Source organism: Dipodomys merriami, unplaced genomic scaffold (assembly GCF_024711535.1).
Source record: "Dipodomys merriami isolate MVZ:Mamm:240054 unplaced genomic scaffold, mDipMer1.0.p SCAF_154, whole genome shotgun sequence".
Lineage (NCBI taxonomy): Eukaryota > Metazoa > Chordata > Mammalia > Rodentia > Heteromyidae > Dipodomys > Dipodomys merriami.
The window spans coordinates 543,003-553,015 of NW_027202871.1; the positions used below are offsets into that span (position 1 = coordinate 543,003).

The 10,013-nt window shown below is 46.5% G+C and overlaps 1 protein-coding gene across 1 annotated transcript; it reads right to left on the reverse strand.

The window, feature by feature from the left end:
- Positions 1-980: 980 nt before the first annotated feature.
- Positions 981-2,049, reverse strand: Arl14 (ARF like GTPase 14). Its single transcript, XM_070022819.1, has one exon. The coding sequence runs from the start codon at positions 1,956-1,958 to the stop codon at positions 1,533-1,535; it is 426 nt and encodes a 141-aa protein (XP_069878920.1). The 5' UTR covers positions 1,959-2,049; the 3' UTR covers positions 981-1,532.
- Positions 2,050-10,013: the final 7,964 nt, after the last annotated feature.

Here is a 10,013-nt window from a genome sequence, read left to right on the forward strand (position 1 = left end):
AGGATCTAACCCAGAGCCTCCTACCTGCTAGGCAAGAGCAATCACACACAGACTCACCCCAACCCTGTTCTGGCCTGTTGGAAGCTCACCAAGGAAAGATTATATCTTTTTTTTTTTTTTTTGGTGGTCATGGGGCTTGAACTCTGGGCCTGAGCGCTGTCCCTCAGCTCTTCAGCTCAAGGCAAGCGCTCTACCACCTGAGCCACAGTGCCACTTCCAGCTTTTTCTGCTGGAATCAAACCCAGGGCCTCATGCATGTGAGGCAAGCATTCTAGCCACCTTCCCAGCCCCAAGAGATTACATAAGATGACTTATGTAAATGTAGCCACTCTGGACATTACCTTTATAATAACAATTAAAACTTTTTTAAAAGAAAGAAAGAAAGAAAATAACCTTTTGCAGTCTGGAGGGCTGCCTCAGAGACTTAAGTTCAGCGTCCAGCCCAAATGAGATGAGGCGGAGTGGGAAGAAAGACTCTGATCACATCATGACTTTTCTGCAGTTCTAGGCCTGGGAATCTGCATTCCAATGTAGTCCTCTCCAGCTGTACCTGGATCTTAAAAGGCCAGAGGCGTCTCCTAGTGAAGGAACTTTCCCTGACTCACCTGCTGGGGTCCAAGTCTGTGGGAGTGAGCTAGGCCAGTAGACAGCACCACCTCCTCCTCTGTGGCATTTCCTGCTCCCCAGGTCAGAGTCCTGCCACTAGTGTGGTGATTGCCCTAATCTAGTTCCTAGCTTTGTATTGCTTCCCCACCCCTCATAAACAAAGAGTGCGCTGCTGCCTGCTTGATCAGATGAGATGGTGCCAGGTAGTACATGGAGATTCCACAGATTCCCACTGAGATGGGTCTAGGGGCTGCAGCTGGGAGCTGAGCCCTGGGGTCAGATGCTCCATGACCCGCCCCCACCAAGGCCCTCCCTTAAGCCCAGACTTTGTCAATTGCCCAATGCTTTCCCCTCCCCACAGGACACAGCTCCTGGGCCATTAACCTGGTTTATTGTTTTAAGACTTTGCGTTGAAGGAGGATTTCCAAAAGTCGGAAGGAATCCAGACAAAAACAAAACAAAACGAAAAACTAAGGATTTGAGAAAGGATGTTAGCATCCAAGTTTTTCCTCTCTAGAATTTACAGTTTATTGTTCGTAGCACTCAGCGGTTTAGGGAGAAGTGTGAGCGAAATTCGATACCTGTGTGAGGGACAGATGATTCAAAGGACTTCTGACCCAACTAGCAGGTGGCTTTCAAATCAATAATTATTCCCAGGGTTCCAAACCAGTCTTGGGGGAATCATCTGACCTGTGCAAACGTTCACAGAGTATTCGAAACGCTTCTTTCTCAGTGATCGTGGAGCACGCAGGAGGCTAAAGGCTCCTGCTGGGAAATAAACATTTGCTAGAGTTGGTGAACTGACCAAATCACAGCCACCTTCAGCCACTCACTTTATTTTCTCACATCCCAATGGAGATCAAACAGGAAGGGTGACTATCTCATACTGCACCATCATCTCTCTCTCTCTGCATCTGCCTGCAGTCTCATTTTTGCTTGAAGAAGGCCAGGGTGTCTCTGGACTTGCGGTGGCTCTTGAGGAAGGAGGTCAGCTTGGCGAAGGCCTCGGCCAGGCCCTTGCCGGTGAGCGCACAGCAGGGCTGCACGTACCAGCTGCGGCTGCTGCACAGCTTGTGCACTTTAAACATCCTGGTGATGTCTTCTGCGTTCAAGGCCCCGGGCGCATCTTGTTTGTTGGCTAAGATGAGGACAGGCACGTTTTTGAGGTGTTCGTTGCTCAGGATGTGTTTGAACTCTTTGCAGGAATCTTTGAGCCTCCGTTGGTCTGTGCTGTCCACCACATACACCAGGCCATCAGCCTCCTCGCAGTGCAGGCTCCATGTGGGCCTCATTTTTTCCTGTCCTCCAATGTCCCAGACCGTGATCGGGGGTCCATCTTCCACCTCGATCATCTCCACGTTGAATCCGATGGTTGGGAGGGTGGTGAAATCCTGGGCATGCTTGAGTTTGTAGAGAAGCGTGGACTTCCCAGCCCAGTCCAGGCCCAGGAGCAGGACGTGGACTTGCTTGACATTCCGATTTCTACAGCTCAGCTGACATGTGCCCGAGATTCTCTGTCTTCTCCCAAGACCTTTGTCTTCAGGCAGCAAAGTCTCTCTCTCTCTCTCTCTCTCTCTCTCTCTCTCTCTCTCTCTCTCTCTCTCTCTCTCTCTCTCTCTCTCTCTCTCTCTCTCTCTCTTTCTCTCTCTGTCTCCTCTGAGAATGTCTAGGAGAGGGAGTTCCGAGTGAAAAGGAACCTGGGTAGCCTTATCAACTGGATTATAGGCAAACAATCCTATTTGCAGTGGCAGCCAGTCCTGAGGGAGCCGGAGGACGCCGGCAGCCAATGACACAGTGACTCAAAGGGGACATTCTTAGAGAGTGAGTCCCACTGGGAGTGGCTGAGTGGCTGAGTTTATTCCCCCAGGTGCGGGGTCTGAAGGGGCCCGAGGGTACATCACAGACAGAGACCCAGCAAAAACAACTTTTCCTTTTAACTGCCCAAACTACCTACTCAACATCTTTCTGAAGAATTGGATGGTTTATCTAATCCCAAGTGTAAATAAGTAACCAGGCTTCTTACATCTCTCTTTTCTCTCCTTCCCACGCCACTATCTTAAGTACCTTTCCCACATCCAGAATGCTCTGCAGGAAAAGTTAAACCACCCTGGAGCACCATTGCTTGCATATTTCGAGTAGAAAATGAAGGGAAGGGCTGGAGGTATGGTTCAACCAAAGGCTTGAGTTCAAACCACAGGACTAACAAAAAATAAGAATGCACGGAATTAGTAAACAAAAAGTCTAAGGATAATAATACAATTCTTGGTCAGGTACTAGTGGTTAATGCCTGTAATCTCAGGTATTACTGAAGATCTGAGATTCATGGTTCAAATCTCCAATTAACCAGCAAAAAGCTGGAAGTGGAGGTGTGGCTCAAGTGGTGGAGCACCTGTGTTGAGGGGGAAATGAAAGGGTGTTGAGAAAAGAAAAAAGCCAAACAAAAGCATGAATCCTGGAGTTCAGGCCCCAGGATCAGCACAGGAAAGAAGGAAGGAAAGAAGGAAGGAAGGAAGGAAGAAGGGAGGGATGGAGGGAAGAAAAAAAGAAAAGAAACTAAGAGAGATTTGTTTGGGTGTTTTGTGTTTTTTTTGGTTGTTTGGTTTTGGTGATACTGGGGCTTGAACTCAGTGCCTTGGGTTTATTCGGCTTGCTTGTTCACGACCAATACTCTACCATGCTTTCAGCCTACTAAGGGGGATTTGTAACCTAAGTATTTTTTAGCTAAGCAGACGGTCTGGTTATAGGTAGCAAGCTGAATTCATATATATATATCCTTTCCTTCCCAAGGCACCATTACGATGGTGGAATAAGAGGAACATCCCAAGCCCACAGAAAGAAAAGCAAGGGTGGAGATTGCAGCCAGGCTCTGGCAGTGACGAGAGATGACTGATTACCACAGCCTAGAGCCCAGGCTGGGAGCCAAGGCCCTGCAGAGACAAACACGCGAATGGTAGAGAGGAGGCAGGAAATATAGGACTCACAACAGGGAAATAACATCTGAACAAGGAACAGAAAGGACACACCCAGACACACATGGATGACAGACAGACAGACAGACAGACACACACACACACACACACACACACACACACACACACACACACACACACACAGAGCTGCTGGTGACCACTCATCCTCCAGATGTTTAGTCCCAGGCCAAACAAACACACCAACCAAAAAACTGAAGGCTTCTTTTCTACACAAATCTCAGAGGGCTGAGTGGTAAAATATTTACCCAGCAGGCTAGGCACTGGGTTTGATCCGCAGCAGAGAGAGAGAGAAAGAGAGAGAGAGAGAGAGAGAGAGAGAGAGAGAGAGAGAGAGAGAGAGAGAGAGAGAGAGAGAGAGAGAGAGAGAGGCCTACTGTGTGACCCAGCAAGTGCTCTATGTCAAGTTGCAAAGACTTTGACCAAAGTTATTCAAACCCCCCATAAGGACAATAAACAAAGCCAAAAGGGGTTGAAGAAGTGCTTGAGTCTGAAAGCACTAATCTAGCATGTGTGAGGTCCTGGGTTTAATCCCAATATAAAGGGGGAGAAAAAAGGAAAGAGAAGAAGAAATGAGAAACACTAAGGCATTTGGAGACATTTGAATATAAACTATTCATCAAGAGGCATGGTGGTAGGGAGTGGTGATGTACACCTATAATCCTGGCACTCAGAAGTCAAGAGACAGGACGATGGCAAGTTCTGGACAAGCAGAAAGAAAACAAAAGGCATGTTTATCAGAAAGAAACAAAGCTCTCCTGTGGGCCATATTGTTATGGTGGTTAGGAGGGAGGGTGCCCCAGTTTGAGGAAATCCTGGCTAAAAGGACAATTGCTTGTAACGCATTAATTTCACTTGGCTCAAGCAAATGCAAGCACAGGACAGGTGTGTAGCAAGCATGCAGGGGGGAGGAGTTGGAGAACAGGGAAACAGGGAGCCATAGGAGGAGCCGGGAGGGGGCTTGATGCTGAGCTTTTGTCTTGAGTTCTTGGTGCTATTTCAGGACTTCCTTCTACATTTTGAAAGTTTTCCAACTCACATGTCAGAAAGATAAGTAAGGCAAACGAATCAAATTAAGCTGCTGTTCATAGTAATAGAGAATAAACCAGGTTTTATATGTGCTTAGAGTGTAGTTCCAAAGTGAACTTAGAGACTCTATGGCCTATCAAGGCTCTTTCCCAATCCTGTAGACAGGCCTAATTTTTCATTTTCTATTTTATTTTAAGCAAAATGGTACAGCCCTCAATCTAGTTTTCAGATTATACTCTGGTATGAACAAGTCAGTCTTTGTCCTAGTTGAGATTCTTTTTTATTTGGCCCTTCGTGGGACTTGAACTCAGGGCCTGAACACTGTCCCTGAGCTGTTTTGCTAAAGGCTAGTGCTCCACCACTGTGAGCCACAGCTCCACTTCCAGTTTTCTGGTGGTTAATTGGAGATAAGTGTCTCACAGACTTTCCTACCCAGACTGGCTTTGAACCATGATCCTCGGATCTCAGCCTCTGGACTAGCTAGGATTATAGGCGTGAGCCACCAGCACCTGGCCTAACTGAGATTCTTGACACTAAGAAAAATGAGGAACACCAGTTGATGATACTGGGCCATTTCCTCCAGACAGACCCCAAACTATCACTTATGCTCCCAAAGGTGGAAAGCTCTTTTCTTTCCCTTGGTAGAATGCTGGATCTGAATTCAAATTTCTATTCTTATACTCACTAAGCATCAAATGATGGCTGGCAGGCCTTCTCTCTCCTTGTCCTCATAAATGTATTTTTTGTTGTTGCTGTTGTTGGTCATGGGGCTTGAACTCTGGGCCTGGGCGCTGTCCCTGCGCTCTTCAGCTCAAGGCGAGCTCTCTACCACTTGAGCCATAGCGCCACTTCTGGCTTTCTGGTGGTTTATTAGAGATAACAGTCTCACTGACTTTTCTGCCTGGGCTGGCTTTGAACTGCACTCCTCAGATCTCAGCCTCCTGAGTAAGGATTACAGGCTTGAGCCACTAGCACTTGGCTTTTTTTTTTACATTTTCAAACGCCTGTGATTGTAGCTAGTTGTGGTAGTGTACACATGTAATCTCAGCCATGGGCAGGATAGGGCAAGAAGATCACATCTGAGAGGATCCTGGACTACATTGTAAGATATTATTTCAAAAAAAGAAGAAGTTGGGTTAGTGGCTCATGCCTGTAATCTTAGCTACTCAGGAGACTGAGATCTGAGAATGGAGGTTCAAATCCAGCCCAGGAAGGAAAGTTCATGAGACTCTATCTCCTATTGACCATCAGAAACCCAGAAGAGGCCCTGTAGCTCAAGTGGCAAAGTGTTAGCCTTGAGCACAAAGCTCAGGAACAGTGCCCAGGCACAGAGTTCAAGCACAAGGTCTGACAAAAAAAAAAAAAAAGAAGAACCAACTGAAAATGTACTCTTTAGCTGACTTATGTAACTGTAACCCATCTGTGCATCACCTTATAATAACAATAAGAATTAGAAAAGAAGCCACTGACCATTGAGCCATTTGAAACTTTTTTTTTTGGGGGGGGGTCCGGTCGTGGGGCCTGAACTCTGGGCCTGGACGCTATCCCTCAGCTCTTCAGCTCAAAGCTAGCACTCTACCACTTGAGCCACAGCCCTACTTCCGGCTTTTTTCTTTTTGCTTATGTGGTACTGAGGAATCGAAGCCAGGACCTCACGCATGCAAGCCACATGCTCTACCACTGAGCCATCTTCCCAGCCCCTTGAAACTTCTTTTTTAAAAAAGTACTTTCCAATCATTCTAGTTTAGAAAAAGAACATTTTTATCACAAAACAACTTTAAAGGGGCTGGGAAGGTGGTTCAGGGGTAGAGCGCTTGCCTTGCATGCATGAGGCCCTGGGTTCAATTCCTCAGCACCACATAAGCAGAAAAAACCAGAAGTGGTAGAGTGTTAGCCTTGAGCTGAAGAGCTGAGGGACAGCGCCCAGGCCCAGAATTCAGGCCCTATGACTGGCAAAAAAAAAAAAAAAAAATCTTTAAAATGTAAAACATCTTTTAAAAATGTAAACCCTACTGTGATTGTGGAATTCACTTTAGTCTATTTTCTTTTCCTGCTCAAACACACATACGGTTTTTGCAGGCCTCAAGCTTGTAGTGAGCACATAATGTTTATACATAATGCAAGACACTGGTGGTATGAATATAATCCACACTCTCCAGTTCAAGGAACTGAGAATCTAACTGAGGAGACAGACAGCAGCTTGCATAAATACTTCTATAAATAAGACTTCCAGGAAGCATCACAGTCACACAAATGAAGGGTAAAATGGCAGGTGTGCCCAGGAGCAAAGTGCTTCCCTCACTCTGGGGGCGGGGGTAGAAGTGGGGGTGGGGCAGGGAGACAGAGGAAGGAAGAGTGGAGGAGGTGGCAGGGCCCCATGGAGCAAGTGTGGCCCATCATGTGTAGTTTGCACAGTAGAGGTGTGCTAACACTGACACGAGAGGGCGCCCAGGCCCGACCTGGGGAATTAGGCTGTGGGTTTAGACCAGTGTCACCCGAGTGAGCTTGGTCTAGCCCCACAAGAGGAAGCCTGGGCTGGTTCCAGGATGAAAGGCAAGCTATTAGTCAAATACATCCACTGCCATTCTTCCTCTTAGGCTTCCTAGAGGACGCACAAGACACTGGAGTGGTCACAATGAGAAAACTGGCCGATGAGAGAAGCGGCTGAGTGCAGTCTCCAGGAGAATGCACAGCCCCGGAGAGAGCTGGTTAAGATCAAGGTCAAGGTCATCTCACTGGCTTCTCTTCTGGTTCCTATCAACTCCTTGCTATTCTCCTTTTTTCCTTCCCACTTCTAACTTAGTCCTTTTCCTTCTTTTCTTTCTGCCTGGATTGGGTCACTGGTGACCTGGAACATTCGCTGCTATGGTTTTAAGCACTGGATTATCATGCTGTATTACAAGCCAAAAACAAAAAAACGCTTCTCACTTCACAAGTCGGGTTTTGTGTTTGTTTTACCTTCTTATTTCCTACAACCTGAGGCAGCAGTGAATTCTTGATGGAGAGCAATCCAGTTCCTTTCCACCAATCTCTGCTGACTCTACTCCCAGCTAAAGGACAAGCATGTGGAATAAAAGCATTCCTCTTGCTGTTCACATTGCTCTTTTTAAAAAGGAAACCAAGTCTGTCCAGATTTGCAACATGCTTCACAACATAGACAGAGTTGAGACAACTGAATTTCAAAGCTCCATGCTGACGTATAATGGTTATTTATACGGTTGTAATGGAAAAGTTCATCTTCTGCCATTTTAAGTGTATTATAATTAGGTTAAAATGAGGTTAGTTAAAAGTATTAACTGAAAGCAATTAGAGTTGAGTGAAAGCTAGAACTGACAAACAGCAAAATTATGTTTCTCTCTTCTTTCTTATCATTAAAAAAATTCCTTATGCGTTAGGAATGTGGTTCAGTGGTAGAGTGCTTGCCTAGCATGCATGAAACCCTGGGTTTGATTCTTCAGGACCACATACACAGAAAAAGCTGGAAGTGGCACTATGGCTCAAGTGGTAGAGTACTTGCCTTGAGCTGAAGAGCTCAGGGACAGCTCCCAGGCCCAGAGTTCAAGCCCAGGACTGGGAAAAAAGAAAAAAGAAAGAGAGAAAGAAAGAGAAAAAGAGGGAAAGAGAGGAAGGAAGGAAGGAAGGAAGGAAGGAAGAAAGGAAGGATATCCTTACTATAATAAGCCTGAAAGGAAAAAATAATGATTTTAAAAAGAAATTGATAAGATTAATGTGAGTTAGTCCTCCTTGCATAAAGCATATGACAAAGTGCATGACCACGTTAAATGCTTGTGTGAGCAAGTGTCCAGGTACTGAGACAATCAGGTAACCATTTTTGATAAGGAAATTCAAAGGAAATTTTGTAATAACCAGAGATGAAAGAAATGAGAGGGTGAGAGGAGAGAGCTGGTGGATGCAGGATGCTCAGGCTGCCAGAGAGTCAAATGAGACTTTTTATTTTGCCTGTCCTGGGGCTTGAACTCAGATCCTGGATACCATCCTTGAGCTTTGTTTTGCTCCAGGCGAAGACTCTACCACTTGTGTTCCACTTCTGGCTTTTTGAGACAATTAGTTTCATCAAAGATTCTGATCTTGCGGGGCACTGGGTGGCTCACGCGTTATCCTAGCTACTCAGGAAGCTGAGATCTGAGGATCCAGGTTAGAAGCCAGCCTAAGCAGACCAGTCCCTGTGAGACTCTTATCTCCAGTTAACTACTCAGAAACCGGAAGTGGCCCTGTGGCGGAAGTGGTGCTGCCGCTTAAGGCCCTGGAACACAAAGAGGCTCAGGGACAGTGCTCAGGCCCTGAGTTCAAGCCCCACACCACACACACACACACACACACACACACACACACACACACACACACACACACACACACACACACACAATTCTGCTCTTGCACGTTGCCTCTCACTGGTGGAGCTCCCTACCCGAATGCATGCACCCATGGCACACAAGGAGATCTAGAGAATAGCCGGATTTGACAAAAGCAGGAGAAATTTCCGAGTACAGATCAGATACTTTGGAAGTGACCCAGAGTCTCAACTTTAGTTTGGCTTAAACTTGAAGCATGAAACATCCCAGGTTTAGTCAAGCACAGAATCTGACTGTCAAGGCTGTCACGTTTCCTTTCTGTATCCACGGGACACTATATGAACCTCCTCCCTCAATTCCTTCAGCTGCAAATGGGGAAATAACATCATTTACCTCCCAGGGTTGTGATAAGGAATAAGTGACATATGTAACGACCAAAGTTAGGACACATTAGGGTCTCAGTAATGGCCACTGTTATTTTAGCATTCATTGGTCAGAGGATTTGTATTTGCTGATTGGATTTACTGTTATCCTGTTTTGAGATGGAGTCTAAAGTTATCTTAGCTCCATAGAATGCACTGTGATATCTGTTGGGAGTCGAGGGAGCCAAATTTGCTCAGTATCAGACATAACATGATGGAATCATGTAACGCATCTTCTCCACAGTCAAGTTCTTGAGATTCTTCACCTCCCACCCTCCCTCCCTCCCTTCTCTATCTTCTCTCCTTCCTTCCTTCCTTCTTTCCCCTCCCTCCTTTCTTCCCTCTGTCCCTTCCCTACTTTCTCTCCCTCTCTCCCTCCCTTCTTCCCTCCCTCCTTTCCTTTCCTCCCTCCCTTTTTTCCTTCCTTCCTTCCTTCCCTTCCCTCCCTCCCTTCCTTACTTCTTTCCTCCCTCCCTCCCTCCTTACCTCCCTCCCTCCCTTCCTTCCTTGCTTGCTTGCTTGCTTTCTTCCCTCCCTCCTTCCTTCCTTCCTTCTTTCCCCTCCCTCCTTTCTTCCCTCCCTCCCTTCCCTACTTTCTCTCCCTCTCTCCCTCCCTTCTTCCCTCCCTTCCTCCTTCCTTTCCTCCCTCCCTTTTT

Excerpts from the sequence above, each read along its gene's own strand:
- Arl14 (XM_070022819.1), bottom strand. The coding sequence starts at position 1,958 with ATGATCGAGGTGGAAGATGGACCCCCGATCACGGTCTGGGACATTGGA.